The following is an 18,398-nucleotide window of genomic DNA, read 5'->3' as shown; positions in this document are numbered from 1 at the left end:
CTAAATCAGTGCTTTACGCGCGTTTACCTAAACGTCCATCAGAAAAAAAATCATTACTAATTTAGTGAGTCAGTTTTCAAAAAAATGATCTGTACAAATGCAAGATAAGAAGACGTGCTAATAGATACCAGTACTTTTTATTTCTATTACGTAACAAAAGGTGTATAATTTCGTCGACTAAATCTATCAATTTTACATTTTTGCGCCTATAATCGATACCGGCCTCTAGACCAAAATATCTTATACCATTTTCATGAACTTTTGCGCCATGTCTTGAGATGTCAGAAATAAAGTACCTAGTAACCGCTTCAAGCCAGTTAGATAAATACTATAAAAGCTTTCAATCATGAGCATTAAATGCTAAATCTGAATTTATAATCAAGTGCATTGAAATTTCACAATAATATTCCCATGACCTTATAATATGTAATACACACGTGCACACCAAACTTTTATTGCCAACATTAAACAAATGACAATATAAGTGTGTACAATACTGGGATGGTAATATGTACAATATGATCGATTTGCATGGTCCTAGCTAGATGTTGAGTTGCGGTCACGGTCGCGTCGCGATTGACTTTTAGACATCTGACGGTCTAGTATGAGTAGCGTTCTCGCGCCGGACTCCATACATGAAGCGTGACTTCAAGTATGGACTCCCGCGCGAGAACGCAACTTATGCTAGACCGCCTGATTAAAAGTCAATGAAAATTAATTCTTGAATAAATTCTCTATTTGTAGATAATTGAATTGAACGTTATTTAATGCTACTCCTAATTAAAATATACATGACATTTTAAATTAGAAAATAATCATAAAATTGGCATAAGATTATTAAGATTGTAGATTGCATTATATTATTCCTTCCTATAATATGACGTCTTCCGTCAAGTTCGCCGCGGTTCCGCGGCCGGCTCCCTGACACTGCGGGGTTGCGAATGATCGCACCTATAATTGTGTGTTTAGTTTTAAGATATATTATTATTTTATATAATAACATGTATGCTACTTTTAAGGTATTTTTCTTTTATTTGGGCCAATAGTTGCCTGGAAATAAAGATTTTCATTTCATATCATTTCATTATGGTGCATCACAGTCACACTCTAAGACTCTAGAGTCTAGAGGAACAACCGCATTACGAGTATAACTATAATACGTATCTACATACATATTAAATAGGTACACCGATCTCGATTTCATTCTGTATTCAGACAACGTTGGCGAAAGACTTTCATTCTAAATGTTTGTATGCTACACATGTGTCTGTGTCGATAAAATGCATCTGCGCTCTTTCCCTTATAAACATTTTAATTAAATTAAATCCCTTCTATTTTTACGCCTTATTCTTTGTAGTTTTGTTTAGTTTTGTGGTTAATACTTTAAAAAATGCAGGTTTAATAATAAATATGAGTTAGGGTTATGCGTCTTTCCTATGCACGTTATAAAACAAATGGACCTTAAAGCCTAATTTTCTTGCTGGACCCTTAAAGGCATTGGCATACCCTCTATCTATTCCTAAAAAAGCCTTAGTATAATATAATATCTTTTTAAAAAAAAGGGAACCGCCTTCAAAAAACCAACCCACTGAAAAGTACAAAATAATTTTTATATGGCACCCCTTTACGTGTCCAGTCCCTATCCCACGGCGTAAAGCAAATTTTTGCCAAAAAGTAATTAATACCTAATAATAAGAAAATTAATAATCATCCGGGTAATTACTTAGTTTTTGAAGTCGGTGCCAAACCAAAATTTTTGAGAACCGATATTTTATACAACGAAGAACGCTGCACTTACTTGCATTATAAATACATACTTAGTTTACTCATTAATTTAGTTCTTGTAGGTTAAGTACTACGTACTCGTATTGTTTTTCTGATTGGTAGTAAAGACTGTTTTTGTTGGTTTGGCACCGCCTTCAAAAACTAAGTAATTACCCGGGTGATTATTAATTTTCTTATTATTAGGTATTAATTACTTTTTGGCAAAAATTTGCTTTACGCCGTGGGATAGGGACTGGACACGTAAAGGGGTGCCATATAAAAATTATTTTGTACTTTTCAGTGGGTTGGTTTTTTGAAGGCGTTTCCCTTTTTTTTAAAAAGATATTATATTAAGTAATTTTATTTTGGTTTTATTTTTGTTTATTTTTAATTTTTTAATTATTTTTTATTTATTTTATTTTATTTTTTACTTTTTAGTGATAGGTAGGTACTTCATTTATTTTAGGTTTTGGGCTAAAATACTAGTTTGTTAGGCTCTCTATTTAGTCTACTAATGTTGGTGATGGCCTAACTCGATGATAATCGCGACACAACATAATATGACGTTTTGGTGCTAAACGATTTGTATGTATATTGCTCCCACTCCCACTCCCATTCCCAGTCCCAGTCCGAGTCCGACTCCCACTCCCACTATTTTATCTAAATCGGTTTTAGCAACATAAATTTGTTGGTAGGTATACCGAATACCGATAGAATGGCCACCTACCGGGTCCAATTGGTTTTTCAAACCATCCATGTACTGTACACTAAAACCTTCTCCAGAATGTAACAAACACTTTTCTGAAAACCGCATCAAAATCGGTTCAGCCAAACGCGAGATAATCACGAACAAACATACATACACATACATACGTACATACATACATACAGCATCAGCCCTATCTTGGGTACTGCTCTCCCAAGTGCTCATCAAGGCGTGTCGGATGACCAAAACAGCGTGAGCCTATGTTGCACCAAACCTGAGTTCCACTAGGTACAGCCAGGGTTCAGCATCAGCTCTATCTTGGATACTGCTCTCCCAAGTGCTCATCAAGATGAGACGGATGACTAAAACAGCGTGGGCCTATGTTGCACCAAACCTGAGTTCCACTAGGTACATCCCGAGTTCCACTAGGTACATCCAGGGTTCAGCATCAGCCCTATCTTGGGTACTGCTCTCCCAAGTGCTCATCAAGACGTGTCGGATGACCAAAACAGCGTGAGCCTATGTTGCACCAAACCTGAGTTCCACTAGGTACAGCCAGGGTTCAGCATCAGCTCAGATCTATGTATACTAAAACCTTCTCCAGAATGTAAGAAACACTTTTCTGAAAACCGCATCAAAATCGGTTCAGCCAAACGCGAGATAATCGCGAACAAATATACATACATACATACATTCATACATACATACATACATACATACATACATACATACATACATACTGGTCAAACTGAGAACCTCCTTTTTTTTTGAAGGCGGTTAAAAATGCACCCTAATCGTCATATTGTCCACAGGAAGGGTTTTAACCTTTTTGACCCAGATGTTAGAACAGGTACCATTGCCGAATTACATTCTCGTATTTACGAATACACACAAATAAAATAGTCAACTGTACTACGACAGGTCCTTATAAATCATGTCAACAGGGCTGTAGCGATCTATAGATCTATGTTTGGATCATTTTGCGCAACGCATCGTGACTACTTCGCTAATCTATGGTTAGTTCAAATAAAAATATTGTTTTAACCAATCTAGGTTAAATACATATATCCACTTATCACTACGCTTTTTATAATAAATAAGGCGTGGGATGAGTATTTGTTATGAACTTGACACCTTTTGTTTATTGTGAAGAACATCACATGACTTTATTCATGTTTGTCTATTATTTTATTTTATTAATACAATACTCTGCCCTAGTAGCACGGTCGCATTTTTATCGTTTATCACCATGCCTGTCACGTTCTAACAAGTATGTAAGTGCGAAAGTGACGGGCATAGTGATAGTCGATAAAAATGGAACTGTGCTGAGCTGCTGAGCCCGCTGGTTAGTAAATGTATATATTCCTCAATCAGTTAAAACACCACAATCATAATGAGGCATTCATTTAATGTTTTTATAATAATGAAGATGTGCGTAGGCAATTAACCTATAAAAATGTAATAATTATATCTTCTATATATGTATAGGCATGCACATTAAGGACTAAAAACGGATCATTTTGTATGGAAATTATTTTATTGCCTTCAATACAACTTAGAGCCGCAACAGTTCCTATTCAAACTTGCTACCCAAATTGCCCACCAGAAGCATAGTGAGGTGTCAAAGGACGCTCGGTAAACTATACCAATAAAGATAACCCCTATATTTTTTCGACCACTACAAATTGGGGACTAATTTCATATAGGTCAGGAAAGGTTGTGAACCCCTGAACTCAGAGAGACCTTAAACTAGCATCTCCCAAGTGTCGGCCCTTCAACCCTATGGCTGCTGCTCGACGCAACGTTGGCGTTGTGCAGCGACACAATTTTCCATAGCGCTGACTAGACGCTGACGCTCAAAAGTGGGTGGGTGGGTGTGTGGTCTCTCTAAATCACAATCTCCACCAGTACTCAACCTTTTTTAGACGGTTTTGCCATGTACCCCGAGCCGCAAGATAAATTTCTTTAAAGGTAATCGGATGGCAAGGATTGCAGTATCACCTGGCGAGCCACCTAAAAAGTCAGGCTGCGGCGGAATGCGGACCGCGGGCGGCAGGTTGAGTATCGCTGCTCTAAATTCTAAATATAATCATAAAGCAACATAGACATGATACAATTAAAGGTTTTTGCACGACACGATGCGCCCATTAAGTGGTCGTGAGGTCGCTGTGCAAAATACCCGAATGTCGGCCTTGACACCGGTCCCCTAACGACCTGAGGCTCAAAAGTCTCAAAACTGAATGGAAGTAACCGCCTACCTACACGGTTAATATAGTTTACAAGTGTGAGTCCGATTAATAAATAGTAGGTTGGGTTGGATTGTTAACCAAGTGCCTTGCACTCATTTCTGAAGAGGTATTTTGGCGATATTTCGAGTCAGAATGGGTGCTTTTCACCCGAGTTAAACACTCTAAATTTCATTTCGAATACAAGGAAAGTAAATTATATGTGTATTTTACGAAACATGACTAAGTAAGACCTAAACTTTAATTGTAAGTAGTTTTTGTTTTTAAGTGTATCGATCATCGAAACATGATCGTTCTGGAGAATGGTAAACTTAACTTGTATAATTAATTACGAAATGCACAATTTTTCTCCATAGCGACTATACCTACTACTATTCGTAGTACAGTCAGCATCAAAGGTAACGTATCATACTAGGCGCCAAAAGTCTGTAGAAAAATTCGACTGTGGCAAATTATTTGCGGGTGGCAAATCTTTTTGGCGCGTTGTGTCACCCACTATTACTGATGCTGACTGTATCTATATATCGTTTAAGTGTACTTTAATAATGACAATAGATAGCACAGAATAATGGGGTTCCCACGGTCCAAATAGTTACATCAAAGAACATTGATTTGACAACGCACCCGTCCAGTCGGCCCGGCCGGCAAAAAATATTTAAAAATCTATTGTTGGTTTTTTAGTACTCAGTACTTTGGTTTGATGTTATGATGATTTTTGGTCACTGCAGTCATTAATTAGCATAATCCTTGGGATGATCTTAGATATCTTAGCAAAAAACAGTGACACTTAAAAGCTTTTTTTGCCTTAGCACGTGTTATACGGTGTGTATTTTTTTACGTGATACAAGATATTTATATAAACGCGACTGTGCCCATTATGAGCAACTTTCGTTTTGAGAGCAACACATAAATAGCAAATAAAAAATGTTGGTGGTTCCATATTAAAGTTCAGTTCGACATTTGCAGGACATTTGTGTTTAAAGAGTTGCTCCGATACTAAACATCGCGTAAATCTTGTATCACCTAAAAATGTCACCCACTATATTATAATACCTAATAATACCTTTGATCAGGTTTCTGGTGAACTTTTTCCATTAATATTTGCTCTATCGGTCTCTAAAGGTTCCGTCACACAGGCGCGTTTTCCGGGCGGGGCGTGAACGGGGCGTGAGCGTTTTATATGTAAAAGCGGCGCGCCCCGCTCACGCGCCGCCCGCAAAACGCGCCTGTGTGACGGAGCCTTAATCAATTGCCCAAATGAAACAAAAAGTTTAGTGTTTAATTTGGAAATAGCGTTAGTATACGTAATCACCAAAATAATTATTAATCGTATAATATTTCATGGCTCTCCAATAAAACAATTACTTAAACCGTAATGTATAGCATAGTGTATAGGTAGTTGTATACTATAACTAATAGTATTTAAAATATAGCTTGTTGTATACTATAACTGGACGTAGTTTATGGTAAAAGATCCAATCCACAAAAATCTGTTAGTCAAATTTGAACTTTCTGTCAAACGGAAAATCGTTCATTTAAATGACAAATTTTAGAGGATGGATCTTTTATGCTAAACTATTTATATTTAGTATTTAAAATATAGCTTGGGTACGGTAGTGCGGTACCATCAGCTGACATCTCCATACAATTTATAACCTTAAAACGCAGATTATGTAAAATATGTATGCAGATGACAACTGTAACCGTACCTAAGCTATATGAAAAATACTTTCGAAATACGACCTGAGTTAATATCTATAAATACTTAAATAAAAAATGACGTAATTGTAAAACTAATGTTCCCGTGTTTCTGACGCGACAGCACCTAATTACAAAATATTATGTGTAAGGTTGACGTCATTAATCCTCGTGAAGCCGATGAGGTGTCCGAAGAGAAAGTTCATTACCTAGTTCGTTAGTTCGATGCTTTTACGGATTAAATAAATGCTTTCCTCGTTAATTAACAATATTCTGCCTATTTGAATATATGTGCGCTATTCAAAACGTAGGTTAATCAGACCCGGGAATAACGGTGTATTAGGTACTGTATAAAGACCCTAGGCGTTTTTTTTAAAGATGAAACGCTTTGTTTCCGGTAAATACCTAGAGTTCGACCAAGAAAAGTCTGCAGCGATTTTGATAGCCCCCGCAGTGCAAGTGTTATTTACACGTCATAAATTCATAGAAGTTTGACGTTTAAAATGACACTTGCACTGCGTGGGCCTCTGGGCTATCAAAATCGCTGCAGACTTTTCTCGGTCTGACTCTAAAAGGTTGTAGTTTAATTTTTAATGTAATTTTGTTAAATATTTGAAAAAAATACCCCTAAAACCTTTGTGCCAACGGGCGTTTTTAGGGTTCCGTAGCCAAATGGATATCCGGACTCTATGGATAGGTCTTCAAAAATGATATTGAGGTTTCTAATATAATTTTTTTCTAAACTGAATAGTTTGCGCGAGAGACACTTCCAAAGTGGTAAAATGTGTCCCCCCCCCCTGTAACTTCTAAAATAAGAGAATGATAAAACTAAAAAAAATATATGATGTACATTACCATGTAAAACTTCCACCGAAAATTGGTTTGAACGAGATCTAGTAAGTAGTTTTTTTAATACGTCATAAATCGCCTAAATACGGAACCCTTCATGGGCGAGTCCGACTCGCACTTGGCCGCTTTTTTTTTAAAGTTGTCCCCTACACTTTTTTCAAATTTGGGATTTTATATATTATTTCTACTCAGAATCACGAGCTCTTTCTATCCTAATAGGAGAAAAAAAGTGTCCTAAGGTTTTTATTTCCATTCCGTCACCATTTTTCATAGACTTTGTATGGCGGTCGCGGAATGGAAAGACCGAAAAAATTATGGTTTAGGGACGCTTTTTTTCTCCTATTGGGATAGAAAGAGCTCGTGATTCTGAGTAGAAATAACATAAACAATCCCAAATTTGAAAAAAAAGTGTAGGGGACAACTTTAAAAAAAAAACGCCCCACCGCATTTTGGGCAATCCTGTAATATTTTAGAAAACTTGCGTACTAAAATACTTCATTTTAGCCTGTCAAAATTCTTTTTAACATTTTGAAAAGTGCAATAGGCAGATCAAAATATTTATTTAAGTCTTAAAAATGTAGTAAGATTCATTGTCATATTTACTGTGTAAGTGAGATGTCAGTCTGTTTGTCGGGCGACTGTATCTCTGTATGCAGAAAGATTATGCCGGCTCCTGGCGATTGTGATACTGATAGATAACGCACGGTAGCCTTTTATGTAAGGTGTCTTGTAAACATTATGTATGCTATAATATTTAGTAACTTTATTTTTGAGGATAATTACATGGACTCACCTCATTCGGTTCTCGTATGCTATTTTATTTTTATTATCATTTTCTCTCTTAATTACCTAATGTTTTAATTAGGTATACAAATTTTGACTCTTGGAGACCCTATACATCTCTAAGGATAATTTGATATTATAGTAATCTTTTAGTTATGACACTTAGAGACATTTACACCTTTAAATAATTTTAGATCAGGTATAGTTTTTGTATTTTTGTTTTTTTTTAGTACTAATATTATAGTTTTTTTTTGTAATTCGACATTTAGAGACTTTATACATCTCTATGTAATACTTTAGTTTGATTTGATATTTGCGGCTTAGTTGTATTTTATAATTGTTGATGTGCATTTTTTTGCTGTATGTAAATTCCATGTTGACGTGTAATAGTGCTCTTGTGGCCTATTTGCTGAATAAATGTTGATGTTTGATGTTATGTCCCTTTGAAGCATAAAGGCCTATCTCCAAAGCACTTACGCTTTTAAAAATTAAATTAGTGCATTTACAGAATTGAACACTGCTAACACTGCTTTTATGTAAGTAATTTTTGTTGTAAAGAAAATGGTGTTGAAATACACTGTTTTGTTAAATAAATATATACTATGCCTACATGCACTAAATGACTTATTTTTCCAGTATCCTATTAAACTTTCTAACACAGTAAAATAAGAAACAGTAAGGTCAGGTAGGATAAGAGGAACACCGGGGGCAAGATAGACACTTGTGAACGACAATGGTCATAATAATTCTATTGTTCCTTGCAAAATTAACCACAATCCCCTTATCCTATTGATAGTATTGATTTAAAATATTTCGCATGGCGGGCATATCATAAAATATATATAAAATAAAAAATCTACCTATATAAAAATCACCGCTTTATTTTATTTGTTAATAAATGTTCTTATCAGTGTGACATGAAACGGCGCTAGTTTTGAAATAAAAAACGTAAAACTTAAAACGATAACTAACGAGTTTATGCAGGACTAATGGTCATTTATCTGAATTGCCTATCTATGTAATTAAATTCCTATCGAAACCATATTAACATAATACAAGACACGAAAACACATTTTATTAATAACTAGGTGTGCATTCACTCAAAAATTTTAAATCCTTTAGGTGCGCATGGCGCACTTCACCGCGAGCATCAGAATTATATTTAAAAATTAATTATAACAGGTGAAAAATAGCGTAAGTGCCGTAAAATTAAATTTTATCGTTGTATTAGCGTTCAATGAACTTTTGATAAAGAGTTCAATCGTCCCTACAATTCAAGCCTCCCGAGCTCACCCTAACTTTCAAATTACATGAAGATGAACTTTCCAAGCCTTAGAAAGCGGAGGAAACTAACTACTTACTTCAATTATGGCCCTATTGTGGTTCACATTAGGCTAATAGTTCCAGTTCAACCTGCACCAAACTGGTCGCGATAAACGACGTCCATCACTATCTGATTACGCGGTAGGTACATTAAAAATGTTACGTGTTGGTATTTTTACTTTTTCAACGCAAATAAATGGTGCCTGTATTCAGTACATACAGCTGGTATTATTTACGTTTTAAAATAAATAAAAAGCATACCTATAGCCAAATAAACACAAAACGAAAGATCTTTATTTTTCGACAACGCATACGTCGTAAAAAAAACACTGGTTCGATAAAATATCCGAGAGCGCCCGAACACAAAAAAAGGATTCCCACGCCTATTACCTATACAAATATCATCCCAACAACGACAACAACATCAATATATACCATTGGTAGATCTTATCTCGTTATAGAATAAGTTATATACTCGTTAAGAATTTCCTGAAGATTTACAGGTAAGTATTGTAGTTTTATTTTCAATGTATTTGAAGAATGCTCAGCAAAATAATCAACGTTAAAAATGTAGTTAATATACGAAGTAAAAGGAGTTTATACGGGATAGCTCATGGTATGCCCCTATGGTGCATTCTAAATACCATGTTAAACATACCTGGACAATAGTGCCGACCAGCAGACCGAAGGCCAGAGCGATGCTGGTGACGTTGCCTGCTGTGCCGCCGATGGCGATGCAGGACGCCACACCGATGGAGGTGAGCAGGAAGGTGCCCACCAGCTCGGCCACCAGCTGCCTCCAGATCAGCTTGTTGTCGGTCACGTCCGACAGGCCGAGGATCGAGCTGGTCCCTGGAAAGCAGATGTACTGTTAGCCTGCTGTTAGCTATCTAAATATGAATAGCCCCACACAACGAAAAGCCTGATCCGTTGAAGTAAGGTACTTGCACCTGAGATGGCGTGTGTTTTTTTATTTGTTTTAGCGCGCGCCAAAATTATGTTTATGTAATATACCGAGCTATAACATCTTAATAAGGTTTATATATTTTAAGATGACTTGCTATAAGATATAGTAAGATACCAAAATATATATTATAGAGCTTCGTGTGTGGACTCTGTCAAATGGTACGTAAAAGATATCGTAAGATGCCGTATCTTACGGTATCTGTCGGTATGTTTGGATTTCAAAAACATGCAAATATTTAAATTGGAATAATTAATGTTCTCCAAACTAAGACAGGATTTAAAATTCAACCCCTAAGGAGATGACAAGGCTAGTGGCATGATCTCAACGAGCTAGCCCAAGGCTTGGCTTGTTTGGTCAGTACCGGGAATTTCAGGTTTTCTATAGCCAGTAGCCGAAAACGCAATGCTTAGAGAGTAATTTAATAAGTTCTTAAATTAGGTACTTAATTATCGGCAAATGGGTGAAATTAATAAGATCATTAATATCATTATCGAAGTTATTTAGATACTTTTTTGTTAGTGTTGAAAACTATTTTCAAGCAATGCGGCTAGAGGAAAGGCATTTTTTAGTGTTTACGTTTTGAAAATATGTAGCGACTAGTAAACATAAAAATATCTGTGCAATACGGAATACATTCATACATAGATTTGACTTATCGAGGCAGCGTAAGTTATTTTTAATCATTTCGTCACGCGGATTCTCGGACGTATACAATCAATAGTGGGTTTTGCATGCCAAAAATGCGACCTAAGAGCACCATAAAATACAAGTGATACCTACCTATCACTTGTATTTTATGGTGATGATTTATCTTATTAATTATTATATAATAATTTATAGTTAAAGTTAAACAAATATTTAGTGTTGTGTTATATTAATATATAGTGTTTTATTTTACTTCAATAAATTAGATTATGAGGTAATGCTTAAGAAAATAGCATTAATTAATATCGTATAGGGACCTAAATATATCCGATTTACCTATTGAAAGTTTTATAAAGAAATATTTATGGAGTAAGCGAAGCCGGTGTTATTACCTATACATTTTCAAAAATACGTTCCCCTTTCCCGTTCTTTCGTCATCTCTGCACGTCGCACATGAAAATTATTTAAATCAAAAGTACAGATTTTCATTGAAGCATAATAAAAAAAATTAATACCCTTACTCTTCTGCATCTCATCCATAGCGTAATCCGTCTTCATTTCCACTTTCTAAGTTTACTGCGCCTGACCGCACCGTTTGCGAAATTGAAAAACTCTAATTGAAATAATCCTAATTGAAAAATTCCGCGGTCGCAGCGAGTCGAGTTTGTCAAGTAGTCGTGCGAGTGCGCGGGCGAGTGTCTACTGTCTAGCGACTTGACCGGAGCGGGAGTTGCACGAGAGTGACTGCGACCGGGGATGACAGCGGCACGGTGAAACGGAAATCTCATTACCAATGTTATTATACGCATGTTATCTCGAGCATTGATGCGAAAAAAGCCTTAAACACACTTGTTTCACTATCATCTTACGCGTGGAGCTCGATTGTTAGGTTTGAAATTCAATATGCCATTTACATGAACATTCCGATGCTCGGTATTGAAAAACATCCGATCGTTTATTCAGCTGAAACGAGCTCTCCTCTTAAGTTATTCACAATAAGCGCATTTGAAAATTTCTTCTAATGTATACTTTATTGTATTTAAATAAGGTATAAATTGAAACAGATTTTTAAATAAACATACGGTAGTTGGATACACTTAGTTGGGCAGCGTTATCGATATAACATACCGATTGTTTTGAAGGTTCCTTGAGAGCATTGGTTAATTTCACTTGAATAAGTATAATGGATGTCTGCTAAATGTACCGTCTGCCTTACGATTGATAGCGTGTCGCCCTTGTATCGGGACATAATGCAGAAGCACATACTCGTACTCAAAACAATAGACAGATTAAACCTTATTGAGCCATTTGGTTTCAGAAAGCGAATCAAACTGTTTAGCTATTATAAGGTAGCTATTAGGTCGAAATACACTCAGCATCAATAGTAGAGGCTGAACAACGCGCCAAAAGTATCTGCTACCCTAGAATTATTTTTCAAATAGATATATATCTCTACAGGTTCACTTTCTAAAGTATCTGTCATATATATGTCTTTTTATGCTTTTTACTAAACTATATTAGAGAATGGTAGATGCTTTGGTCTGATCCACTACTTCTGATGCTGACTGTATGAATCGTAGAAATTATTGAAGGTATTAATTTTGGTAGTTTAATTTACCTATATATCTAGGTATGTATAAGTATAAACTCGTATGACATAAACTTGGTACCTAGTATGACGGACGGGACATGAAAAGGAAATGTCCGATTTTGTTCTTGTATCTAGGTACTAAAAACTGTTATTCTATTAAACGGTTCTCTTAATATGATGTTTATTTATCTTAGCCACGACCTTTACTTATTAAATGTTACCGGACTAAACAGACTCGCATTGGTGACCATACCGGTGAATTCTTTGCCTATTTCTATATGACACAAAATTCTATCAAAATGAAAATACATTTAACTAGTTAGGAGCTCCATGAACTACGATAACGGTGGTAATAAAATTTCAGTGCGCGGGAGTGTGCTCAAGATAAGCTCCCTCGGATAACATTATTGCATTACGGTCTGTTGACTCGCCACAAATCTGCTACTTGAGCACGTTTATTGAGACACGGTTATCATCTTGTAAATATAATAGCAATGTTTGACTGCCTATTTGTATAGGGATATACGAACAGATCAGGTCCCTGTTCCACAACTGGGACAATTCGCCGTACATTGCTGATTCAAGAAGTAAACATTGACAACATTTGGTATCTCAATTGCCAGCGAGGTGTAAGGGCGTCCGCGTCGTGTGGGCAGGTAAATAAATACATTGGGCTATAACCGCAAAAATGGAAGTTCGTCAATTGCGGGCATTTTTCTCTGTCACTCTAATTACGTCTTAATGAGAGTAAAAGAGAAAGATCCCCGCAATTTGCGAAAATCGGTTTTCGCGGTAGCCCCCCTGAGCGGGCGCACGCACGCGGGTGCCATGCCATTGTTAGTAAAATTCGTCGCACGCGTCCGCGCCACTTAGCGTTGCTCATACTACCTATTTATTTTTTCGTTACCCCGCTCACCCGCTCCATGCAACCGCGCCAGCTAGCGAACTCCCTAATAGGCGCTTGCGCTTGCCTATTTCACAAACTTGACAATTGACACCTGACACTGGCAATTTTCTGTACATTTCTGGGTCGGTAAGTAACGACGGTATATAGTTTAAATTTAATGTTTACTTGTTGGACCAGCAATACAATTAAGCCATTGGCCGAAATGTTTGATTTGATTTGCCTTTTTTTTTTCAAAATGGTTTTGTGTTAAAAAAATCCTAGATTACGATTTCGATAAAGCGTGAGCTATAGTTTTTCTATTGTTTTTAATTATTATAGTAACTAATTAAGTTTTGTGAACGTAAACATATTTTAATAACATGTCTGTCCGACGGTAAAAAATATTGAAATGTAGTTTTAAAGCAGCGCATTTTACAAACTTTAATTGTACTTACCTACCTATTATTTTTTGTCACAATCAAATGATCATCGGCTAACGATTTTAGATGATTCAAATTAACAACTAAAAATAAACGTTGTGAAAAAAAAACCGTTAGGTGTTGTTAACGTTTTTGGCGCTGGCACAAATTTGGCGAAACCAATTTTATCAAGTTGTTTTGTGTAATTGAATTACAAGCTTCGTTACTTCCTGAATGGCTACTGGCAGAGACAATTACATAATTAAGACTGTTAATCTTCATACACAATGTCGCGTCTCAGTAGAAGGTACAATTCGAAGAAAAATGTTAAGGCAGATTTGTGGTATTTTCAATTTGATATCGAGCAACTTTATGTTCATGTCACGGCACTCTAAAGCAATAAAAACAGGTCACGTTATAATTGAAGTTCCCTCTAGTGACTAAACGGTTACACGATCCCTACAACCTACAATTCGCTCTGAACAAAATCTAACAGAATATACCAAAAACTCAACTGAGCATAGATCGCTTTCAGTAGTCTCTGGTCTACAAGCAACCGACTGAAACCGTGTCAGAGAGTTAAATAAAAAAAACTTAATACTCGTATTCGGAATAAGAAAGAGTAAACTGACATTTGAGAGCGTGTCTTCATTAGATTAGTGCGTTACTGTACATGTATATATGAATATGAATATAAATATGAATATGAATATCACTTTAATTTTCGTAAATCCGTACCGTACCTAATCAATGATAATTTTATGTTTATTCTTGAAATCAGGGGGTCTAGCTAATATGCAAAAAACGATACTCTATGGTTGTCATTTTGGCTAGGCCCCCAGCAGGTATAGATGGCGTTGCGCTGTTTCTATGTCTCTGAGCCTTCTACAAAAGTGGCGCCTCCTATATGAATAAACCGGCACGCGTACTTTACCTATACGATTAACAGTCCTAATTATTAACCCGTCTGTACTATTATGAATAACTTGAATGAAACATCTTTCGCACGATTATTTAAAAGTACATCTTTGCGGACATTATACGATATGATTTGCATAACTTATTGTCCGATCGATGTTAAAGATTTCTCCACAATTTAGCACTTTACTTCATTGAGATAAAGTATATTGTGTATTGACTTCGATTGTACAATAAAAATGTTCCCAAGCCTATATTTCCCTGTTCAAGTCACAAATTTAAAGCTCATTTGAATAAGATAAATAATAATTCATGGTACTTAATCATTAATAATTGAAGGGCATTTAATGTGCTGGCACAAATTTAACCTTAATAAGTATATTATATAGAATTGTTGATGACCTCCTAACATGTAATCAATAAATAATAATTGTGGCATGCACCTTCACTAATTAGGGAGACAAATTCAACTGGATCCGTTCATTAATCGTGACATGCTGGTGCCGATATAGAGGTAACTTCCCGTAATATTTTTTTCTACAATATAAATTATATGCTGAACATTTCCGAGCATACTGGTGATACTCACCGTTATTACTGGAATTTGTAAGAACGAGTACAAAATATTACAAAAATTTCAGTGAACTCGTTATCTTAGTTATAATTCCATTGTTTATTTACGTTTCACGAACACACATCGATAGCGCCATCTAAAATACGCGCAGAGTCATCTAGCGACAAATTCTGTTACTAAAGGGTAGTAGTTACACACTACGGTTACACAATAACAATGTGGTCAACCGAACAGATGGTACTCGTATTGTTATTATATTATAGTTCGGCGAAACTGTATGTTACGTTACGACACAAACAAATAACGAAATCCGTTGAAATTCGTCGGTGCAAAGTTAGCTTAGATTACGGACTCTAATTATTACTATTATTACTTATTGTGATATAAGTCAGTTTATCGTAATAGTTAGCGTGTGGACGCGTGCGCCACTCGTTGTCACGGTCAAAACAAAACATATTCCTATACATACCGAGCGCCTTTGATATGAGTCCAGCGCACTAGCGCCCACCGCCCAGTGCCTAGTATTATGATTAATATCTGGGTGACCGAGCTTCGCTCGGAAAACATACAAAAACTCGAAAATGCGCGTTTTCCCAGAGATAAGACCTAGCTAGATCGATTTTTCGCCCCCGAAAACCCCCATATAGCAAATTTCATCGAAATCGTTAGAGCCGTTTCCGAGATCCCCGAAATATATATATATACATATATATAAATAAATAAATAAATAAATAAATAAACAAGAATTGCTCGTTTAAAGGTATTAGATGAGTATTATGACTCACGCTGTATCGGTCCGGGTCCGGGCCGAGACACTCATGACACACTCACACACTCATGACACTCGAGACACTCATGGATACTTTGTTTTCTATGACGGTGTTGTGCACTATACATTTTTAATATTTGGAAATTTTTGTTAGGTATTTTATTTCTACTACTCAGAATCACGACTTCTTTCGATCCTACTAGGAAACTCTTTTCATAGACTTTGTATGACGGTACGGAAAAAAGTATCGGACATTTTGGGACGGTTTTTCTTGTATTAATATCGAAAGAGCTAGAGATTCTGAGTAGAAATAACATTTAAAAAATATACCTACGGGTCAATTTTTTTCAGGATTGCCTCACGGCGCCCCTCGACTGTCTACGGCGCCCCAGAGCGGCGCGGACAAAAGTGTAGTGTATAAATTTGAAGCGGGAGATAAACATTTCGTGACAAAGTGTGGGTAAGCTATTAATTATAAATATTAACGTTAGATTTTCGTACGGATTCGACGTTCCTAGCGACACTCACTCTGTCTCATTCTTCACATCATTAGCTTGGTCTCTGTAACCTTGCTTAAATCAATATTGGTTAATGTACAGCTATTTTGGGTGAGCCGATATCAGCTTTCAGTGTGACATATGTTACATGATAGCACAGACTACATATGATGATAGATATGACTATCTGAAATAGGTGAGTGCTAGAGAGGCGGAATACGTTAGACAAATCTGAAGAGGCCATCAGCCTATTGTGATAAAATAAATATATTTATTTATTCACTGACACTCAATAAATAAATATTATAGGATATTCTTACATAGATTGATACGCGTGGACCGGTTTTTGAAGTCAAAAATATATTAAAAGCTTCGTTAACCACTTTGATGAAACAAGTTGCTACGTTACCAAACCCAAAGAGAAGAAACACAGACAGTCGAAATAAAACGGCAAAGAGAGCGTGAAAACATTAGGTATAACATGGGAAGTTAAGAAAGACAAGTTATTCATAGCTAATCATATCAAAGATATAGATGACACACTTATGACTAAAAGAAGACTTTTATCTGAAATAGCATCAATATTTGACCCAATGGGGTGGATCGCTCCTAGCGTCATACTAGCAAAAATATTTATGCAAGTTTTGTGGAAGAAAGGCATTTCGTGGGATGAAGAACTTCCGGCAGAACTAAAAAAAGAGTGGTTGCAGTATAAGAGAGAACTGCCAGCCTTGAAAGATGTCAGCTTAGAACTGCATGGATACGCAGACGCTTCGGCTTTAGCTTATGCGGCAGTTATTTACTCGAGAGTTATAGACGAAGAAGGAGAGATTAGAGTATCCCTCGGGACAGCAAAAACAAAAGTCTCGCCGATTAGAAAAGTTATACAGCTTCCGTAGTTGCTTGTAGCACATACTTTATATTCAGTTAATGTGAAAAAAATTTACCAAACTAGGAAGCATGCAGAGCAAGTTATTGTATCAGCAATAAAGAATTGTGTTGACATTAGCGTCGTGGTGAACAATTTGTCGAATTAGCACCTGGTTGCCACTGCCATGGCCACTTTATTTGTCCCGATGTGTATTCCGATTGCGAATCATGCGAGCCGAACTAAACTAACCACCAGTAAATATATATAAACAATTTTAAAATTACGTGAATTGAAACACCTTCATTCACATCTATATCGAAAACATAACTCCTTATAACTGTAACTATCTATTATCTTTGTCTAATTAGTCTCTAAATCATAATAACTATTTTTAAGTATGACTTGCTCCATGAGATTGTATAGCGAGTCGCGGGACTGATTTTATATAGAAAACCAGTACGGGGACGGGAGCACACCCAATTACTATTAATATAACATATAATTGTGTATCAGGAATGTTATGAAAGTGAAGGAAGCGAAAGGGGTATGTGGATCGTAATAGCAAGTGGAAATCCGTGGTCTCTGCCTAATATGTAATCTTATAGAGGCACGCTTGGGCGTTTTTTTTTTGTTGTCCCCTACACGTTTTTTTCAAATTTGGGATTTTTTATGTTATTTCTACTCAGAATCACGAGCTCTTTCTATCCTAATAGAAGAAAAAAAGTGTCCCAAAATTTCCATACATTTTTCGATCTTTCCATTCCGCGACCGCCATACAAAGTCTATGAAAAATAGTGACGTAATGGAAATAAAAGCCTTAGGACATTTTTTTCTCCTATTAGGATAGAAAGAGCTCGTGATTCTGAGTAGAAATAACATAAAAAAATCCCAA

General features: G+C 36.2%; 1 protein-coding gene across 4 annotated transcripts in view; it reads right to left on the bottom strand.

The window, feature by feature from the left end:
- LOC134661232 (aquaporin AQPAe.a) overlaps positions 1-18,398 on the bottom strand; it is a 111,263-nt gene that overhangs the window by 58,412 nt on the left and 34,453 nt on the right. For 2 of the 4 annotated variants that reach the window (XM_063517212.1, XM_063517216.1), the window contains one exon: positions 10,028-10,221. In XM_063517212.1, the coding sequence (XP_063373282.1) occupies positions 10,028-10,221 (194 nt within the window). Of the gene's footprint in view, positions 1-10,027; positions 10,222-11,496; positions 11,724-18,398 lie in introns of those variants that run through there. The other 2 variants (XM_063517214.1, XM_063517215.1) reach the window with 2 other exon arrangements.

Source organism: Cydia amplana, chromosome Z, assembly GCF_948474715.1.
Source record: "Cydia amplana chromosome Z, ilCydAmpl1.1, whole genome shotgun sequence".
Lineage (NCBI taxonomy): Eukaryota > Metazoa > Arthropoda > Insecta > Lepidoptera > Tortricidae > Cydia > Cydia amplana.
Note: the sequence above shows the minus strand (reverse complement) of the source record. Positions and strands in the feature narration are given on the sequence as shown.